Genomic DNA, 22,147 nt, shown 5'->3' on the forward strand with positions numbered 1-22,147 from the left:
CTTTTTTATCAGGGTCTTCACTCTTGAGTTCAGCTACAATTATCTATTCCGACCACCACCAGTATGAGGACCCAGCGGAACAACTTCTGCATTGTGAGTAAACTTAGGCTGTCCACTTCATCATTGGATGTGATTCCAATAAAAAATATATGACTAAGTTCTATAGTTGTTTCCCAGAAGGGTTCCCTGATCTTCAGATATCAGGTTCCAGCAGCTTCACCTCTGGCTTGTGCTTAACACAGGAAAGTGTCCCCCTGAGTAAGCCATTTGCAGCGATACACAGCCATACTTGTACGATCTCTACCATGTTCCTGTGCCATTATGCACTCTGGATTCGTTTAGGATATGACATTATATTTTCTTTTTTTCCCACTTTCTTTGTATATTAGAATCCATATTGTTCTTTTGGACCATAGTCCTTGCACTTTGACAGTTTCAATATTGTTTTTTTCATCCAGGGCGCACTTTGCAGTAACTAACCTAAAATGGGAGAGTGTTACAGTATTCCTGTGGTTTCTGATATGTGTTAGTAAATGGGGTTACTTCTTTGGACACTTATTGTATGGTGTGCAGAATTATGTGTGTTCACTTGTTTTATATTTTATATGCTCTCTGCTTTGCACACAGAGCACCCTTCATCTCCATATTGCTGGCAGTATCCACCATTGTTCATGGTGTTGGTTCGCCATCTGTGCTGTGTGTGAAGGGGCTGACGGACGGGTTCATTCTGGTGGCTATCATCTGTCTAGTCATCAGTCATGACAGAAGATGGGTAACTTCACCACTGAAGAGAGTCAGTTTCACAAGCAGCACTGACAGTGTACTGACCCAGAAACCATTCTACCCTGCACACAAGGTGAAAGATGATCTGCCAAAACTTGGGACTGTATCTGAAGATCGGTGCAACTATGGAAATAATGCTAGATAAAGAAGTCATATGAAGTGGATCCATCACCACCTTTCACAATACAAGCTGTATAAAACATTATATTAAATAAATCTCTTAGATCTGATGAGGCGGTTGTACTTATTTTGAAAATCAAAGTCAGAACAACGCTGTAATCCTCTTTGAAAGTTGTTAAGTCTGATATTGAAGTAAGCATTTTAGGAGTCCAGGTGTAAAAGCTGGACCCATAACATGTTTTTATCAATATCCAGATTATGCAGCCACTGTAGGATGGATTTTCAATATAAGTACACCAATCTCTCAAGGTCTAAGATCTATGTAATAATCTAGGAACTTTGCATTGTGAAATCTAGTGACAGATGTGCTTTAAGGATAATTCTTCTAGACAGAAAACCCTTTTAGTGTACAGGACAAAACTGAGTAGGTAAAACAAACTGTGACTTCATTGCAGTGCTTACACGTGGCAGTTTGGGAACAACAAAGACATTTTTGGATGAAACATCCCAAGTTTCCTTGCCTGCCCCTACTTCTGGGCCATGCATTAATATACGTTATACGTTAGCTATCCTGTTTACAGCACAGAACAGCCGCATTGGATGACTAGGATGTGCACACGGGCTCGCTGAGGTCGGTACGTGGCATTTACAAGTTTGCATACTTGACAATAAACTAGCCCTTATAGTTATGGGATCACAACAGCTGGAGAGCCGCAGGTTGTCGACCAGTGCAGCCAGAAATAATGACAAGCGTCATAGATCCTGATAGGAAAGGCACAGATGTTAATGCATAGAAAAAGAACGTTGCCTTCATCATCGCTGATACCAAAAGTCATATTGTCCTATTCCATTTCCTGTAATTGCACTTTCATAGAAATATGATATCGGTTATTAAAAGTGTAATATGTAAATCAACAAATTTGTCTGTGGCGTCTTCTCTGGGCATGTAGGGCACATGGGCTAAATAACGTTTCCTATGGATGTGGCACCCACAAGGAAAACAGACACTTTTACATTAAGTTACGTAGTGAATTAGTCCACAAACTGGCGGCCTCCTATGTGTTTCCTGCAGTGGGATAACCCTGAACCGGAGAGTTGGGATAAGTCATTCTACTGGCCTGTTTACATGGGTAGAAAACACTGGATGATGGATGTCTGATTGCTCTTGCAATTTTTTGGGTTTGTTATAAAATGTAATCTTCTGAGATACAAAATAATGGCTTGTTACAAAGGAGAGTGTGGCCTTTACACAGATACACAGAAATTGCCTTTTTTTCTTTTTTTTTCTCCTTGACAGCGGACCTTCAACCATGACGGCCGAAAACTTCAGTGCTACAACAGTGTCCAAAAGATATTACACAAAATGACTCGTAAAAAGTGCATTTTTATGCTTTGTAGTTGGCAGCAATATAGAAATACCTTCTAAACAATTAAAAATATATATAAATCTATAATTAAAACAGCATGTGGAAGATATCCGATAAATTAACAGGAAAGCAGTTTCCTTATATCCCAGGATTTAAAAAAAAAAAAAAAAAATTTAATTAAAATCAATAGTCGGCCATGTATTTTCCTGTAAGAAAAAAAGAAAAAAAAAAAGAAAAATTACTTATTGTTTATGACAAATAAGGTTATTACTTAAGAATGCACATGAGCAATGAATCACAGACCTTCAATTCAACATAAGGCCATCCGCACACTGACTTCTAGAAAATCCATGACAGAAATCTAAAGATGAAAGCTGGATTTCTGCTGCAGATTAGAGGACAGATCTGCACGTGGATTTCTCTCAACACTAATTCAATGGAGATAGTCAGCCCCACCAGAGCATGTGGAGTCTTTTGGCAGAATTTAAGGAGCTGAAAATGAGCAAAAAAGCTTTCGAAAAGGATCTGGAGTGTCTCCGCTCAGTCCAAAAGCACCTAAAACCTCCTCAGTGTGCACATATCCATAGGGTTCGTTAACACATGACGTAACTGCAGTATTTTTTCTGCGTATCTTAACACTGTGCATAAAATACGCAGTGTTTTATAGAACCTGAAAATTGAATACGATTTCTAAAATCTTGTGTACATGCTGCTTTTTTCCCCCTTGTGTATTTTAACCATCAAAGCATTATTTTTAAATCTGCGGCCTGTCAATTCTTTCAGAAGTTTTGCAGTATTTTTCACCCATGAAGAAAACACAAGTAAAACCCCTGCAAAAGCACACATATACCGTATTTTTCAGACGATAAGACGCACTTTTTTCCTCCCAAAATGTGGAGGAAAATGGGGGGTGAGTCTTATAGTCCAGATGTATTGGCTCTGGCTGTGGTGGGGGAGCGGTATCAGAGGAGCAGGGGGTCACAGAGGTAGGAGCCTGCGGCTTCGGCTATCTCCTGTGCCCGCTGCTAAAGAGAAATGAATATGCACTGCATTCCACGCCCATGGGCGTGGAGAGCAATGAATATTCATTTCATCCTGGCATGATTGATTGATTGACGCTGCGACTGCGAGGGAGCGGAGGAAGGTAAGAGTAATGGGTTTTTTTAAATCTTTTCTGATGGGGCCATGTATACCAGGAACTGGATGGGGGCCAATCATACCAGCAAGGGTATGGGGCCAATCAATCCATCATACCAGGAACTGGAAGGGGGCCAAGCAATCAATCACACCAGGAACTGGATGGGGGCCAATCAATCAATCATACCAGAAACTGGATGGGAGTTAATCAATCATACCAGGAACTGGATGGGGGCCAATCAATCAATCATAACAGAAACTGGATGGGGGCCAATCAATCAATCTTACCAGGAACTGGATGGGGGCCAATCAATCATACCAGGAACTGGATGGGGGTTAATAAATCAACACCAGGAACTGAATGGGGGCCAATCAATCAATCTTACCAGGAACTGGATGGGGGCCAATCAATCAATCTTACCAGGAACTGGATGGGGGCCAATCAATGAATCATACCAGGAACGGGATAGGGGCCAAGCAATCAATTTTACCAGGAACTGGATGGGATCATTCCAAGAACAGGATGGGGCCAATCAATCTTATCAGAATAAAGGGACCATGCGTACCAGAATGGGGATGAGGGTCATACATACCAGGAAGGGGATGAGGGTCATACATACAAGGATAGGGATGAGGGAACCATTGACCACATTTTTTGCTTCAGTTTTTTTTTTTTCCTAATTTCCTATAATACCTAGGTTTGTCTTATGGTCCGGTGCGTCTTATAGTCCAAAAAATACGGTACATGTCAGAAAATTGTGCATTGTAACACTTTGTTTTTTGGTGTAGAAAAATTAGGTTCAATTATGCCAAGTGTGAACATACCCTTACAGTGCAGTATAGGTAGCAATAAGGAGTAATAATAAATAATGCTGTGGATTGAGTGTCTGATGGGGTATCACATCCTAATCTGTACCTAAATTTTGTCTGGATCCTGAATATGACCTACTAGTACAATGTCCTAATTATTTGTAAAGAAATTATTCTCATAAGGAAAAGAGAGAAAAATATGTAAAATTGTTACTCAAGGTTCACAAAGATAAAGAGAATTATTGTACCTGTGCCAAACCTCCTCTTCACTAAAGACAGACGATAGCCCGTTCCCACAAGCTCGACGTCCACTCCAGACAAGGTCCCGCCATCACTCATGAATTGTACAGCAAGCGTGCTCGGGTTACTAGGACCCTCCGAGACATCAAATTTTGCCCTGAGCGATCCTGATCCTACAATATTACCCAATATTAAATGCAAACAAACGTGGTACCCACAAACCTCACACTGACTACATCAAAAGGTGGGGGTAACATTTTATATACACACTATATAAATGATATATCCTTATATAAAACTACCGTATATAGTGGGAAGGAAGCAAACCTCCTGAACTGGTTGTAGCTTTAATAACTTGCTGTTCTTATAAGTCTGAGTGCACAACCCACCAAACCCAAACACATGTCTACAAGATGGGAAGTGGGAGCACAGAAACAAGGTTACAACCCTCAGCCATTGGGTAATGAATACAGCACAGGTCATTTATCTCCACTGTCTACTACGTGACACTGTGTAATAAAATGCTCACCCCGTCCCAGGATTCTGTACTCACCTCCATTTTCAGACTTTTCTGAAATCACAGACATTTTCCAAAAGGCTTTCATTTGTTCTGCATTCCTACAAGAGAAGTAATTTCCGTCACCCATGCCAAAAATTAGAATATAAAAGAGGCGACAAAGGCATATTATGGTGTCTAAACAGTGGGCAGCATGAATCACTGCTACAGGGGATATACCCACGTACACTTCAGGCAGAGACCTGCCAATCACCTACTGTGCTGCTGGGAAGAGGCGGCCGGTGGCAGCACCATACTAATATGATTACAATCATTCAGCCAGACTGCAATTCATGATGTCCGCAGTCTAGGCAGCATGAATTACCTGTCCGTTTCCCTATAATTTCTGATCTGGTAATGCACTGGGCAATGCCATAGATGCTGGGTTATATTCTAATCTACCTGACCTTTTACCAGTTTATAAAGGTGTTTCTTTTTAGACAAATGGATAAGGTCCCAAAAACAGACACCCAAGAGAAAGCGTTAAGGACCAAGCCCACTTGGTTCTAGAGACTATATTTATATACAGGGAAGAGTTGGCCATATTTCAGGAATGCTAACATATTGGACATCACACAGGCATTTCAGTTGTATTTACATGAGCTGATCTCAGGCCGCTAAATGAGTTTGATCAACAATACTGAAGTTGTTCAACACTTGTTTCCCGGCCTCTTTCCACCAGTTGAGGAATAATGATGGGACAGAGCGATCACTAACAGATCACCATACAGTATCATGTTATCAGCAGCACATCTACAGTTTACGCTGGCAATGTGCTGCTGAGAACAAGGATTTTTGTTCCAGCAGAAACAATCTGAATATGCAGCATTTTACTTGTTTAGTAAAATACACTCCATAGGCCTCCATATATTATAATGCGCAGTCCTCCATATAGTATTATACACTCCCTATAGTCCTGCATATATTAAAATACACTACTCAGTCCTCCATATAGCATAATACACTCCTCATAGTCCTCCATATAGAATAATACACTCCTCATAGTGCTCCATATAGTATAATGCACCGCCATAGTCATCCATGTAGTACAATTCACTTCCCATCGTATAATGCACCCCATAGTTCTTCATATAGTATAAAAAATGCAGCCCACATATAGTATAATGCAGCCACCACCCTACAGAATATAATGCAGCCACCCCATAGAATATAATACAGCCCACCTCCCCATATATAATATAGCCCCCACAGAATATAATGCAGCCCCCCATAGTATAACACAGCCTCCCCCATAGAATATAATATACCCCCACAATAGTATAACAGCCACATAGTATATAGCACGACCTCTCCCATAGAATATAATATACCCCCCATAGTATATAGCACAACCCGCATAGCAGATAACACAGCCCACGTAGCAGTATACAGTACAGCCCATGTAGCAGTATACAGCACAGCCCACATAGTAGTATACAGCACTGCCCACATAGTAGTATACAGCACTGCCCACATAGTAGTATATAGCACAGCCCACATAGTAGTATACAGCAAAGCCCACACAGTAGTATACAGCACTGCCCACATAGTATATAGCACAGCCCACATAGTAGTATACAGCACTGCCCACATAGTAGTATACAGCACTGCCCACATAGTAGTATACAGCACTGCCCACATAGTAGTATACAGCAATGCCCACATAGTAGTGTATAGCACAGCCCACATAGTAGTATACAGCAGAGCCCACATAGTAGTATATAGCACAGCCCACATAGTAGTAAACAGCACTGCCCACATAATAGTATACAGCACTGCCCACATAGTAGCATACAGCAGAGCCCACATAGTAGTATATAGCAGAGCCCACATAGTAGTATATAGCACAGCCCACATAGTAGTATATAGCACAGCCCACATAGTAGTAAACAGCACTGCCCACATAATAGTATACAGCACAGCCCACATAGTAGCATACAGCAGAGCCCACATAGTAGTATATAGCAGAGCCCACATAGTAGTATATAGCAGAGCCCACAACTCTCCCCCCCAGAATGGCCCCACAGTCCAGTAAAAAACAAAAACAAAACACTCCTCACCTCCCCTCGTGCCTGCGGTGCTCCCTGCTCCTGTCTCGGCGGCTGTCGCTGCACTGCCTGGGATACAGTGAGTGCGCGAGCACCCACAGTGTCAGAGGCAGAGCGGGGAATGATGGGAGAGGGAGCGTCAGGTGACACTCTCTCCTCCATCATTGCATTCAACTGTACCGGCGTCATAGACGCCGGTATAGTTGAATGCGGCAGCGCTTTGGGGAGAGTGAGTCGGCATGCAGCGGCCCACTACTGGCACCAGCCCTTCTGGCATTTGCCAGAACTGCCCGATGGCCAGTCCGGCCGTGGCTTCGCTACATGTCTGACAGGCATTCCATTCGAATGTCAGTTGAATTCCAACCAGAGTGCACATCATTCTACTTAATGTGCCTCTGATTAGGTGATCACCTGAACCAAATCTTAATTAATGAAGGAAAGTATAAAAAAAACTGCTGTGGTGTTCACAATCCTTTTGCAATAGGACAAGCTGGATGGAAAATCAAGTGCTAGTAGCATCCCAAAAGTAATAGAAATGTAAAAATAACTTTTAACCATGCCAAAGGAGTTGAAAAGAAAAAAGTCTTAAGTGAGGAAAAGAAGGGCTCAATTCTGGCTTTACTAGCAGTGGGACACAGTGAGCGTCATGTTGCCTCCATCCTTAAAATTTCTAAGACGGCAGTCCATTACAACAAGGTCAAGCAGCAGACATTGGGGACAACAAAGCTACAGACCAGCAGAGGGCGAAAACGACTCTCCACTGTACAGGGCAGAGAAGTACGTCTGCTCAGGAGCTTGATGTCAGGGAGACTGTGTGGATGATGTAAGGACATGTCATCCACAAGAAGGAGGACGTCATCCACAAGAAGGAGGACGGCATCCCAAGAAGAAGGGAGGCACCGGACCAAGAACCCTAACACCCCTCGGACAAAACCGCTCTGCAGGTGAGTATAATAAAAGCTCTTTTTTACCTCTTACAGGTCGGGTTGGGGCAGATATATAGCATTATAGAATGCTGGGTATCAGGCCTGAAAGGTGATGGTCTTACCTCATATCGGCCAAACCTGGTGACAGGCTCCCTTTAAGGTAAGTATACAGGTGGCAAAATATGTGGGAGGAGATAATGGCCCTAAGGTATACGGTATGTCTCTAGCATACCTGGCAATGAAATTCAATATTTCAATGCCACATACCGTAGATAAACACCATTCATCAATATATCTGAGATTGGGGAACAGGTGGGGGAGGGTTGAGGGGTGTGGATGAGACCCGTAGATATAATACCTGATACAGAAAGAAAAAAAATCATTGTCAGAGACCACGTGATTTATAGTCACATGTGCAGCAAGTAGGCAGTGGTCATTAATATACAAGATAGGGCGTCGATTTCTCCTCTTTCCTTATCCCTGACATTTTCACCTTTTTCTTTTTCCTATTATGTGAATCACTATTTCTCGAGTCAAAAGTTGTAATCTTTATGTATGTTTACAAATGTATTTTTACAAATGTAAATAAACATTAGAAAAAAAATAAAATGCTTTAAATAATGATAATATTGGGAGAGTGATAATCCTACTTACCATACTGCGGTGGGAATAGACTGCATGTTTGTAACAGCGCCATCCACAGGAACCATGACCTGGATGTTTGATAACGCACTGGGCACTGCCATAGACTCTGGGTTATACTTGTAATCTAGTCTAACATCAGTAGTGTCAGCATTACACTTCCAGTATGTGGCCAGGTTGAGGGGAGTGGACTGGATCCCGTTTGATGACACCTAGAATGAGAAAACACAATTTCGGATAAAAAAGGAAGAAAAGGATCCAAATGGCCATATGGATAAAAAAAATATGTAACTTTATTTCACATGGTTAAAAAAAAGTTCCAAAGACAATTAAAAAACAGTTTTGGCTTTCCTAGATTTGGCAAATGAACCTAAAAATGAGGGGAAACCATAGAGGTAACCAGCTAGGACGTCAGAAGATAATTTATAACATGGAGCATATAAAACATCAAGTATACATTTATGCAAGTGTATCCGCTGAATATTACTACAAGACCTAGGGAAACGATCCATATCAGTAGCTGTACACAGACTTATGCCCAAATACTAGATAATCCGTGGAAAATTAAAAGTTTTAACTAATATTAATAAGTAATCGGACTCTGATCTTACACAAACAACATGGTTATACCACCGGTACCATCAGTCCTCTTTTGTGAACTATATTTTATGCATAAACTCAGAGGAATATGATATCAACATAAAAACAAGACGAGTGAATATTCCTATTGCCCATCGAATAACCTGCTGGTGACTCATGTTCCACTATCATGCTACTGACTATGATTACAAGGCTTAAAAAAAACCATTACATAAAATGCCAGTGACACCAAGAAATGCTCTCCTCTATAAGGCTTAAATGCCCATTTCGAGGATAAGTGATTTCAATAGCTGATTACCAAGTCTCTCTGATGTATGGCTGCAACTGGCATGAAAAATAGTATAAAATAACTACTTCCCCCCCCATAAATCAAGAGAGAAAATAAAAAACTTGGCAACATATCTTAGAGAAACATGCTTTCTTCTCCACTTGTCAGTCACTTTGTCTCCTGCACCGATCATTCACGTCTTTCAAAAACTGCTCACATCTGTCTACAAATCTGTCTGCAGTGAGGAATCAAATTACATCTGCTGCCTATAAAAGTCTATGGAGAGAGGTGGGTGGAGGGGGTAAAAGAAGAAAGGCACAAGGGAAAAACTGCTAAGGTTTATTGGTGCACAAAACTAGTAAAAAATGCAGGATACAAGTAATAAAATGTGGAGGCACAAGACCCAGCACCCCCATCAATTACATCTTTTCATCACTGGCTGATTGTAAACACTGACTCAGACATCATGACTCCATATGCTGTGCCGTGGCTGATCTCTGGTACTACAACTCTGCTCCCATAGGAACTGAGCTGCAAAGTGTTTGGAGTCAAGGTGTTCAGCTCTGTTTATATTCAACTGCTCGTGTCTTAGGCCCCTTTCACACATTAGTTATTTGCTATCAGTCACAATCCGCCGAATTTTGAAAAAAATGAATCCGACAAATGATGCCGCCGGATCAGTTTTTTCTCATCGACTTGTATTAGCAACGGATTGTGATGGATGGCCTCACGTTTCATCCGTCTTTCGCCGGATCCATTGAAAATTGTTTGTCTGGCGGCCAGAGACGACGGTCAAAGTAATGTTTTTTGTGTACGTCGAAAAATCTGACAGCGACATCGCCATCCGACGTTTGCTCAAATGGAAACCTATGGGCGCCGGATCCGTCAAATGATGGAATCCGGGAATGGGTTCCGTTTTTTTTAACTGAGCATGCTCCGATCTATTTAGGATCCAATTAGCCAGCCCCCAAAGTTTTCCGCTTTCATCCGAACATTGTTAAAAAAACTCTTCGGGTTTCTTCTCAACTCCGTATATAACGTAGAATACACCCCACGTGTCATTCTCAGTGCAGTGATTGGGTAGATCCAAAAACGACGCTGGCGCAGACGCATGATGCGCTGTCTTTCTCGCTCCTTTTCAAGAATGATGACTTCCAAACGATTCGCCTCCAAAGTAAAATCCACATAGATCTTCACAATGTTCGCAATCACACCTTCCATTTTTGCCACTTGCTCTACAACCTGTCAAAGATGGGCTGTAGGAACACTGTATATATAGGTTTTCAGTAGCCAATAACGTTTGGGAGCCTCCCATTGGGCATTTTTAAAAAAAGGATGAAAAAACAGAAGAAACGGATGAAAAAACTCATCAGTTTTCATAATCTGCGATGGATCAGTCGATCCGTTGAGCCAACGGCTTGTGACTGACGGCAAAAAACTGAATGTGTGAAAGGGGCCTAAGAGGGGCGCCCCGGTGCCAAACACCCATCAACCTAATATTACATGTCTAGGACAGGGTGATCACTACTTTAAGCCTTGGAAACCACCTTTAAAGAAGCACTCAAAATATGTTTTTCTTCAATAACTGCACTCTACAACTGATTGTTTGTGACACTCTGCACATCTTTTATACATAGTGTACTCATTTCAGTGCAATTCAGCCTGCATCTTGATTCCTAGATTTCATCCTTCATGCTATTGCTCTACGCTCTGCTATCAATCTCATGTTGCGTCGGCACACCACACGTTGGCCCAGCACACCTTGTATATTCTCCTAAATAAATCAGCAGATTATCAGCATACAGTCCAGAGGATGAACTATAATCTCCAACATTATAACGGTGTGAGAAGACCTGTGCAATTAGCACCTGTCCAGAAAGTGTGTGGTACATTCCATGCAATTGCATCATATGACGGCGACCCCCTGAATAGATTATACCATGTCATTTATAGTGGGGAGGGGGTATCACAATGTGATCACATGTCCTAACTAATGAGAAGTATACCATGAGTATCCAGATAGAGGCTCGGACTGGCCCATAGGGTAACAGGGGAATCCCCGGTGGGCCCCTGGGCAGAGCTGGGCCCTCAACCCTATTGTATGGGCAATTCTTGGCATAATTCACTTGATTCACTCTGTATAAAAAAAAGCAGCATCTGATCATTCATTAACCAAACTACCAGTGTATTATTATATAGAGACATAGGTAAATTTGTGAACGAGGGTAGTGTAATATTTCTATGCAGGTAATAAAGTGCCCCCCCCCCCCCCCCCCCCAAGTCAATGTTACTGGTGGGCCCTTAGTACCCCAGTCCGACACTGTCCAGATAGTAGTACATAGTAGACTGCGTCTGTTCGTCTCCCGTAGGCGTATATGCCTGAAAATGATGCACGGCGGAGAGCACGTTCGCACTACCGGCACCATTATAGTCAATGGACCAGTCAACATCCAAATCCTGTTTTGCAGGGGGGTTTGGACACAAGTCCCGATGGGACAACTGAGTGTAGGTGTTAATGCAATTCCTTAATAAAGCTGGTTAGTCCTAAAATATTGCCAAGCAATGTACATGGTCACAAGGGTCTCCAGAAAGCATTCCCACAGTGCATGCACATTATAAGGTAAGTTCTCTACCTGGTATTTCAAGATGTCTACATTATAATAGGAGGCAGACGGGTTTTGCTCAGAAGACTTCTTGAGGTAGGCAGTAACTGCTTGCATATTCATCCAGAAGTCTTTGCAGTTGTTGTCACTTTGTGATGGATCGCTGTAAAGAAGATACATATTTCATCAGGAGGGTACCCAGAAGAAAGCATTAAAGGGAACCCGTCACCCCCCCAGGCGTTTGTAACTAAAAGAGCCACCTTGTGTAGCACTAATGCTGCATTCTGACAAGGTGGCTCTTTTAGATCGGGTCCCTGGCACTGCTGCGATAATTGCTTTTGAAATTTGTCCCTCATACCTGTGAAATCGTCCGGGGGGCAGGTCTTTCCCCCTAATCCAGACGCCTCACATCCGTCACTCATGGCCTCAGGGCGCCGCCTCCTCTTCCTTCAGTAGCGTCCCCGGCGCCTGCGCTGTTATTTTTTTTTCGGGCATGCGCAGTTGCGCTGCCCTTCAAACTTACAGCGCAGGCGCCGGGGACACTACTGAAGGAAGAGGAGGCGGCGCCCAGAGGCCATGAGTGACGGATGTGAGGCGTCTGGATTAGGGGGGAAAGACCTGATCCCCAGACGATTTCACAGGTATGAGGGACAAATTTCAAAAACGATTATCGCAGCAGTGCCAGGGACCCGATCTAAAAGAGCCACCTTGTCAGAATGCAGCATTAGTGCTACACAAGGTGGCTCTTTTAGTTACAAACGCCTGGGGGGGGGGGGGTGACAGGTTCCCTTTAATGCATGGTTAGAGCTATAAAGCAAGCTTCGGTGACTACAAGTGGCTATACTTCAGGACCACATTGCCGCTGCTGTGGGTTATTATATTCGAGGGGTTCTGTATGTGGGACACCCTTCATATCATCACTGCAGATGTCACGATCGTCCCTTACTAAACCCGGATACCAAATTACTAATATGTAGCAATTCCACAAGGAATGCTTTGGATAGCTGTAGTTTTTCTGATGCCCTCAGTCTGCCTTACACTGGGACACAAATCACAGGGTTGGACATCCTCCCTGAGAAATAATATCCAGATTACTGGTAATCATGTATAATGCTGATCCAGGGATATAACATGGGCGGTTTTTACCTTTCTCAGGATAAAAACGGCTTTGAGGATTTAAAATGTGAAATGTAAGGGACTAAATCGGAGTTTGGTCATGCACGCTGCAGTTTGTATGGCAGGGCCACTGACGACTGTGAGATGCCTGGAGGCATACCTAAGTGCACTGCTGGCCAGTGGGCATTGTAGTAGGGGCGCATATTAACCAAGGCTCACCCACACCCCCAGCAACGCACACGTCTGTCATCTTATAAAGACATGTCTGAAGTTCGTCAAAGGTGGATGGTCACGTTAAATAGCTGTTCAGAGAGCATTCTGTAGAGTGGCTACTACAATATATTCCATCATCATCTGGTTACACAGAAGTGACACTACGGCTAAAACACGTTCTGCAGAGTATAAAGGCACTAGGTGCGGTTTGCAGAAGACAAAGGCCGCGAGCGTACAAGGATTTGCAGCGCCATACCTGTATAGCAGTTGTGTATTTGGTAGAATCTGCTCCAGCTTGCTGGTGTTCTTCAGCCTGAAGCAGAGCACGGCCGGAGATGGATTGCTTGTGAACACTTTAATGATCCCGCTTGGAAATGACACGGTCATATCTCCAGTTATCTTCACTATACACCTAGACATCACACAGAGGAAACAAATCACCTTAAAGGGGAATTCTCATGTTAGAGAACTGGATCATTCCAAATCCAGACCTCCATGGGATATTAATTTTGATTGACATTGATCATTTTTATGTTTATTGTTCTCAATGCATTCCACTATGTAACGAATAAAGACTTGCAATTGGAATATTTCATTCAGTGATATCTAGGATGTGGGATTTTAGTGTTCCCTGTAATTCTTTTTGAGCAGTGTACATGAACTCTCAGCTGAGCTGCTTGTCCATGTGTATGGGGAAGTTGAGAGACAAAGTCATCTATCAAATGACTGTTAGAACCGACTTACCTCCTGTGTACGGACAGCTTATCATATATACCACTCTAAATAATAAAAAAAAAGGTACCTAAAATGGTCTCATTGTCAGTATTGACAAAACAGGACAATGAGGAAAGACTGAAAAAAAACTGCAGTGGTAATAATTGTGTTCATTTTACAGGGTAGCGGATGAAGCAGGTGCTCTTTAAGGATTAATAATGGTGCAAAAATGGGTCAAACAACACAGACAGATATTTGCACAATTCAAAGCACATGAACAAAATGTGTAAAACTAAAATGCCATCCCTTTTGCACACCTCTTTTCAGGATGGATAGAAGTAACAGTAGTTGTGTTAAGGGAATTACAGACCATAACAAACAGGGCTACATTCTTCTCAAATAAAAGGATTGGGCTAATTCCCAGATGTCATAATTAATATATAATGGTAAAATGACTGATCATATCTTGATAGCTTTTACACTGCTTGATGTTGGTTTATAGCTTAAGAGAAAGGCATCATGTTAGGTTTAGGGTCCCAGCAAAGGGGTACGCCTTGACACTGGCTGTTGGGCTCACAAGAATTGGCTATTTGTGAGCTAAGAACCTTCATTTTTTTAACATGTTTTCTACCGCATTAAAGAAATTCCAATTTCATATATTCAATGTACACGTTATAGCGTTTCAGAGTGCACCTGTAATTTTTTGGTAACTACCGCACTGTTCACTAACTTGCCACCTCTGCAGACACAAACTTTTTAGATTAGAAGCTTTTGCGGCAATCTGACTCTCCTTTAGGAGATGGAAATGGGTTCTTACAAGCAGTGACAAAAAGAAAAATAAATATGAAAAGTATCTGTCTCTCAAAAGGGGGCAATAGTGAGATAAATATCTATATTATAATAACATTCACCGGTGATACCTATAGTAACAATGACATTTTGGCTTTCCAGAGCAGGTTTCAATATAATAGCAGTCATCTTTTTTACAGACCATCTCCTTTATTCCAGTTTTTCCGTCTAGTCACTTACTTTGCTGGGTCAGCACCTTTGAAGTAGGCATTAACAGATTCAGAAAGTGCAACAGCAACCGGTAGTGTGTCTTGACTTCCTAAGGTAACAGGGCTGGGTCCACGGGATATACCTAGAAGTCAATCAGAAGCAGGCAGTTTATATCATGGCACCATTAAACAGCAGACATGAGCAAAAACTATTTTGGATTACAATGGCTTTTTAGGATAAAAACGCCTGAAAAAAATCAATTAGGTTCTTTGAAATGTTTTTCACCTGTTCAATAGAGAGTTGAGGAAATTGATTTGCAAAACCCTGGCCCAGGGACCACATTAGTAGTCTGTTGTCTTGGGATGGGAGCGCTGCGCACCGCCTCCTACCTAACTGTATCCCTGGCGCATCTACTAATTAATAAGCCCGGCACAATGTCATGGATGCATCATGTCGGAATGATGACATCACGCCTACAAATCAAAGAAGTGCTGGGGATTCCAGAAGTTACGTGGTGGTTCACAGGGAAATCGTCCGGCAGCCATGGATTACGGACATGGCCGCTGGACCGGAGTCCTGCAAATTGATCTGCTCATCTCTATTAAACATTTTTTTTGTTTTGCTTTTTTTTTTTCTTAATAATCCAAAGCCTTTACATTCTGCAGTGTGAGATGTGCTGCGCGGCACACAATTAGGGAAATTTTGCTTCAAGATACTAGGAAACACTGGCAAAGACATAAGAGTTCAGCCAAAAGTTTCACAGGACCCTAGTCCAGAGGCCATGCTTGTACATTGTACAGGCCTGCTAATCAGAAGATACATTTAGGATGTTGCGGGTAGTAAGAAGTTCGCAGGGCTCTGGACCTGCGACCACAGACAATGTAGCCTCTGGACCAGGCTCCTGCAAACCTTTTTGCTCAACTCCACATAAAAGGTGCACACAGCACTTACCAAAGGTAGGAGTATTCGCTGCACTAATTGAAGTGGACGAGGATATAGATGATGAGCTTTCGGCCCGAGGTAAAGAAGCAGAAGGAGGTGGACTAGTGTTAGATGAGACTGGAGGGCTGAAGGGCCGCGGCTTGTAAGAAACATAAGAGAAGAATTTAGCATTAGCCATGATATAATTCAATAATCGTGCAATATATAAAGAACATATCAAAAACAGTCAAGTCTACCTACTGTAAGCTGCATTACATTTACACTATTACTTACCACTTCATTGATGCCGCTGAGCTTGCTAGTAGAAAGCTTTGGTCTTGAAGGAGGTCTTGGTGGCGGTACTATTGTGCCCACAGAATGTGGCGTACTGGGGCGGGCAGGGGGCGACACTGGTAAAACAAGAACAGAATATCTGTGTTACTTCACGTCGTACGCTATAAACAAAATATAACATTTATTTCCAGATGAGCTGGAGTCGAGGTATTAAAAGGCTTTCCAAAGGGTTAAGCAGCTTGCTAATATGGTTAATTCCTTCACCTACAAGCTCTGGTCATGGCAGGTCTCCTGGTTTGTACCTGAGGCAAGACATTTTTTTTATATAAAGGGGGGCGACTGGCTGCTGATTTCAAAAGCTAAACCACCCCTTCTTAGTTTATGCATAGAACGTCATAGAAAAGGGGGCTGGCTTAGCAATTAAATTAAGCAGTCAGACAGCCCCTTTTACACACTGCCCGCTCACGTGCCAACATAGTATATGCAGTCGTAGTCCTGTCTTGTGACAAAGCAGAAGAGGACCAGAGATCGGGGCTAGTTGCACTGGATGTAAAATAACTTACAATATCAACTTGGTGACAGCCAAATCCTGACCCCACTGATTTGATCTATTGATGACCTATTCTAAATAGAGGCAGAGCTCTGGTCTGGTGGCCATAGACTACCGATGTAGCCTCTGGGCCAGGGTGTGGCTAAACAGCTAAACGCACCGCTCCGACTACTAGTTTTGCATGTCCCTGCCTCCATCACCGGTGATTGACAGCACTGGCTGGCATATGTTTTCTCTACAGACAGTGCTTGTGCCAGACAAGCCAGTGCTCAATGGCAATCACCAGCGAAGGAGGTGAAAGCCTGAAAAACCGGCAGGTACTGAGCTGTTTAGCCACTCCAAGGGGACACGGAGCACCCTAATTGGCATATCTAATTACATTTCATTTTCTGCAGAACAGAGGCAGCGATGAGAACACTATAGGTGAGATTGTTGGGCTATATCCCCTATAAGACTATGCCCCTGGTATGTACGGACAGTGAGTCCCTTTAACAAGGAGTATTTGCTGCACTAATTGAGGTGGGTGAGGATGTAGAAGTTAAACTATCCGGCTTTCTGGTCAACTTTACAGAAGTAGAATTTTTGTTACCAGGAAAATCCTTTTACATTTTTTAGTCAACTACTCTGCCCTTCATTATCTTGTCAAATAACATACATCAGACTGCAATGATAATGATTTTCCATTTTCATAGCTGCGTGGATTTATACTTACAGAGCTATAGAGGTAAAAAGCAAGTTAATGAAAAATTTGTACAAACTACTGTTGTCGTACCATGCACATAAATACATGCAATTCCAGGGCAGAGCAAAAACCTTCAAAACATATAAAATACATCAATGAAATCTACTACACAAAAACACACAAACTGTATGCAAAAAGAAACCACACTGACTATGGAAAAAACACGCAGATATGATCCACATATCAGGCTGTTTGAAAACCACGAAATATGAAAATTAATTTATTTTTTTTATAAAAGAAAAGGATGCAGCAAAAATGTAAAAAAAGCAAACAACAAAACAGGTAAAAACATTCATATTTCTCATTGGACGCACAAAATAGGTGCTCTTTTTGGCACTACAAGGCACAGGGAAGCAACACACCGCATGCTCGTCATACCATTATTCATCTGAACTGTAGACGGGCTACAGCTGAACGTTGCCGACTTTGAGGCATTTGAGTTCTCTTCTATGAATACATCATCGAGGCAATAGTTGGCATTTGCCAAGCCTATATTTTCTTCCAGCATATAGCTTCTTAAAGTCCTCTCAGACAAAAAGTAGCGCATGTTGTCGACCTTCTCAAATGCACTATGAAATCTTTGAAGCTTCTTCCGGCTTGTGTTATTGCACTTGCTGCTTTCATGCAAGGATGCCCTTGGCCTTAGAGGAGGTGGAAAGATTGGTTGTGGGTTGTCTACCTGAGATTTCATTGTACCAAGGTTATGAATAAGGTTGGCACCAAAATCAGATTGTGTGGCATCTCCAGGATCAGATACCGGGAAGTCAAATGTGAATTGAGACAAACTATCTGAGGACAAAGCTGGGGGAGAAAAAAAGGAACTCCCAAATGGGTCCTGTACCACGGCTGAAGGAAAAATGGGGGAATACAAACGGAAAGTTGTCTTAAACACGGAAAAAAAAAAAAAATACACAAATCACTGTAACATAGCCTGTATTCCTCAGATGGCAAATAGCTGAATTATTAAATATGAATTATATAATATACAGAGAGGAGAAAATCTCCAATCTGCTCTACAAACAGCAATGAACCTACAATGGAAAATAGGGCAGACATCTTTGGGAACCCCTGTGAACATAAGGATGGGATGCTAAAATTCGACACGCCAGATCCTTGTTTGCTCCCCACATGACCTGTTGGGGAAGATATGGGAGACCCTAATAAACATTAGACGGTCATTTAACCCCCTTATCGACTGAGCCAATTTTAACATTAATGACAAAGCCAATTTTTTAAAATCTGACCACTGTCACTTTATGTGATAATACCGTATTTTTCGGACTATAAGACGCACCTAGATTTAAGAGGAAATTAGGAAAAAAAAATTAAGCAAAAAAATGGTCAATTTTGTACTGTAAAATCCCCTATCCTGGTATGCATGGCTTCCTCACCCTATCCTGGTGTGCATGGCCCCATCCTTATTCTGGTATGATTGGCCCCATCCTTAGGCTAGGTTCACATTGCGTTAGGGCAATCCGTTTAGCGCTAGCGGATTGCGCTAACGCAATGTTTTTGTAGGGGCCGCGTTTAGGGGTCGCGCTAACGTCCCCGCTCTCGCAGATCCCCGATCTGCGAGAGCGGGGAACGGACCTCGGGCGCGCCGCGGACGCTGCAAGCAGCGTCCGAGGCGCGCCACAAAAGAACGGCACATCGCTAGCGCGAGCCGAAAAAGGCACGCGCTAGCGATGCGCTTCAGGCTGAAACAACATTGCTGTCAATGGGTGCGCTAACGGACCCGTTGCACTGCGTTAATTGCGACATTTTCGCCGTGCAACGCTGTCCGTTAGCGATCACCCACTAACGCAATGTGAACCTAGCCTTATCCTGGTATGATTGACACCATCTCGGTGGTCCTGGTTTGATTGGTCCCAACCCTATTCTGGTATAATTGTCAACATCCCGGCCCTGGCATGATTGGCCTCATCCTTTTACTTTTATAATTGGCCCCATCCCATTCCTGGTATGATTGGCCCCATCCTTTTTCTTTTATAATTGGCCCTGTCCTGTTCCTGGTATCCATGGCCCCACCAGGAAAGATTAAAAAAAAACACAAAACATTACACTCACCTACATGGCGCTCCCTCGCAGCGTCCTGCTCCGGTGCCAGCAGCTGCTTAATGCTTGTAAGTAGCGCATGGCAGGGACATCATGTGCTGCTCACAAGCAGAGTGAGCACAGCTGCCAGAATACTCACCGGGACCGTTCATCGGAGATCGTGGTGAGTATCCATTCCTCTTCAGTAGCGCGCACTGTCAGTCGGAGCCTTCCTGCTGGGGCCTGCGGTCACGTGTGCCGATACTTAAGAGAAATGAATATTCAGAAGAGGAATGGGTATTCACCGTCATCTCCGATGAACGGTCCCGGTGAGTATTCTGGCAGCTGTGCTCTGCTTGTGAGCAGCACACGATGTCCCTGCCATGCGCTACTTACAAGCATTAAGCAGCTGCTGGCATCGGAGCAGGACGCTGCGAGGGAGCGCCGTGTAGATGAGTGTAATGTTTTGGTTTTTTTTAATCTTTCCTGATGGGGCCATGGATACAATAAACATCATGGGGCCAATTATAAAAGAAAAAGGATGGGATCAACATTCCAGGAACAGGATGGGGCCATTTATACCAGGGATGCCGGAGCAATGAATATGAATTGCCCTCAGCGCCCATGGGCGTGGAATGCAGTGCATACTCATTTCTCTTTAGCAGTGGGTACAGGAGTTAGCCGGAGCCGCCTGTGACCCGATGCTCCACCGAAACCGCTCCCCCACCACAGCCAGAGCCCATACATCCGGACTATAAGATGCACCCCCCATTTTCCTCCACATTTTGGGAGGAAAAAAGTGTGTCTTATAGTCCGAAAAATACGGTAACTCAGGAACACTTCAACGGATCCCACTGATTCGGAGATAACATTTGTTTTTTTCAGGTCATGATAGTGGTAAAATTTGTTCGATATGACTTGCGTTTATTTGTGAAAATATTGGAAATCTGGCAAAAATTTTGTAGTTTTCAAACTTTTAATTATTATGCCCTTAAACCAGAGAATTAAATATGACTTGCGTTTATTTGTGGAAATTTGGATCAAATTTCATAATTTTTAATTCTTATGCCTCTTAGGCTGGTTTCACACTTGCGTTTTTATCTGCATGCGTTTTTAAAAAAAACGCATGTGTGAAAAAAAGGCATGTAAACGCGGTAAAACGCATGCGTTTTTTAGACGCATGCGTTTTTATAGAAAAACACAAGAAAACACAAGAAAACACAAGAAAAAACAAGAAAACCCTAACCCTAACCCTACCCCTAACCCTAAACGTGACTGAAATACGTGGCACTGAAATACGTGCAACTGAAATACGTGGTACTTAAATACGTGGCACTTAAATACGTGGCACGTGGCACTTAAATACGTGGCACGTGGCACTTAAATACGTGGCATGTGGCACTTAAATACGTGGCACTTAAATACGTGGCACGTGGCACTTAAATATGTGGTACTTAAATACGTGGCACTTAAATACGTGGCACTTTAATACGTGGCACGTGGCACTTAAATATGTGGCACGTGGCACTTAAATACGTGGCACGTGGCATACGTGGCACTTAAATACGTGGCAATATGACTGTCAGAAAATGTTCATTAAACGGTTAGGGGTGAGGTTAGGGGTAGAGTTAGGGTTAGGGTTTGGATCCCTTTATCACCTTGATGGTGGTGGGTGGCTTTTCAGTGTGTTTTCTGGTTTTTTTTCTATAAAAACGCATGCGTTTTTAGCGCAAACAAACGCATGTGCTTAAAAACGCATGCGTTTACATAGACAGCAATGCATTTTTTTGCCGCGAAAAAACGCATGCGTTTTTTCGCGGCAAAAAAACGCGCAAGAAAATACTGCAGGTAGCATTTTTGAAAATGAACGCATGCAGACAAAAAACGCATGCGTTTGAAACCGCGACCAAACGCATGTGCAAAAAAACGCATGCGTTTTCAATGTTAAATATAGGAAAAAAAAACGCATGCGTTTTTTGTGCAAAAAACGCTGCAGACAAAAACGCAAGTGTGAAACCAGCCTAAATCAAAGATATAACACCCAAAATAGTTAACAAATAGCATTCCCCACATGTCTACTTTACATCTGCATCATTTTTTGAGTATATATATTTTTTCCATTAGGAAGTTAAAAGGGTTAAAAGTTAACCAGCAATTTCTAATTTTTCCAACAAAATGTATAAAACCATTTTTTTTACGGACCACATCAAATTTGAAGTGACTTTGGGGGGGGGTGGGGGCCTAAATGACAGAACATACCCAAAAGTAACAACATTCTAAAAACTCCTCCTCAAAATCACATTCAAGGAGGGTTAACCCTTCATGTGCTTCACAGAAACTAAAGCAATGTGGAGAAAAAAGACATTTCACTTTTTCACAAAATTTTTACTGTAGCCCCAAACTTTTTATTTTTACAAGGGCAACATGATTAAATCAACCCAAAATTTCTTATGCAATTTTTCCT

At 42.5% G+C, this 22,147-nt stretch overlaps 1 protein-coding gene across 1 annotated transcript in view; it reads right to left on the reverse strand.

The window, feature by feature from the left end:
• Positions 1 to 441: 441 nt before the first annotated feature.
• FCHO2 (FCH and mu domain containing endocytic adaptor 2) overlaps positions 442 to 22,147 on the reverse strand; it is a 138,727-nt gene continuing 117,021 nt past the window's right edge. The window contains exons 18-26 of the mRNA XM_077287864.1: positions 16,358 to 16,473; positions 16,094 to 16,223; positions 15,173 to 15,284; positions 13,686 to 13,841; positions 12,131 to 12,263; positions 8,642 to 8,841; positions 5,011 to 5,075; positions 4,466 to 4,630; positions 442 to 2,476 (exon numbers count right to left, since the gene is read on the reverse strand). Of these exons, the coding sequence (XP_077143979.1) occupies positions 2,454 to 2,476; positions 4,466 to 4,630; positions 5,011 to 5,075; positions 8,642 to 8,841; positions 12,131 to 12,263; positions 13,686 to 13,841; positions 15,173 to 15,284; positions 16,094 to 16,223; positions 16,358 to 16,473 (1,100 nt within the window). The 3' untranslated portion in view covers positions 442 to 2,453. The remainder of the gene's footprint in view (positions 2,477 to 4,465; positions 4,631 to 5,010; positions 5,076 to 8,641; positions 8,842 to 12,130; positions 12,264 to 13,685; positions 13,842 to 15,172; positions 15,285 to 16,093; positions 16,224 to 16,357; positions 16,474 to 22,147) is intronic.

This window comes from Ranitomeya variabilis, chromosome 1, assembly GCF_051348905.1.
Source record: "Ranitomeya variabilis isolate aRanVar5 chromosome 1, aRanVar5.hap1, whole genome shotgun sequence".
Taxonomy (NCBI): domain Eukaryota; kingdom Metazoa; phylum Chordata; class Amphibia; order Anura; family Dendrobatidae; genus Ranitomeya; species Ranitomeya variabilis.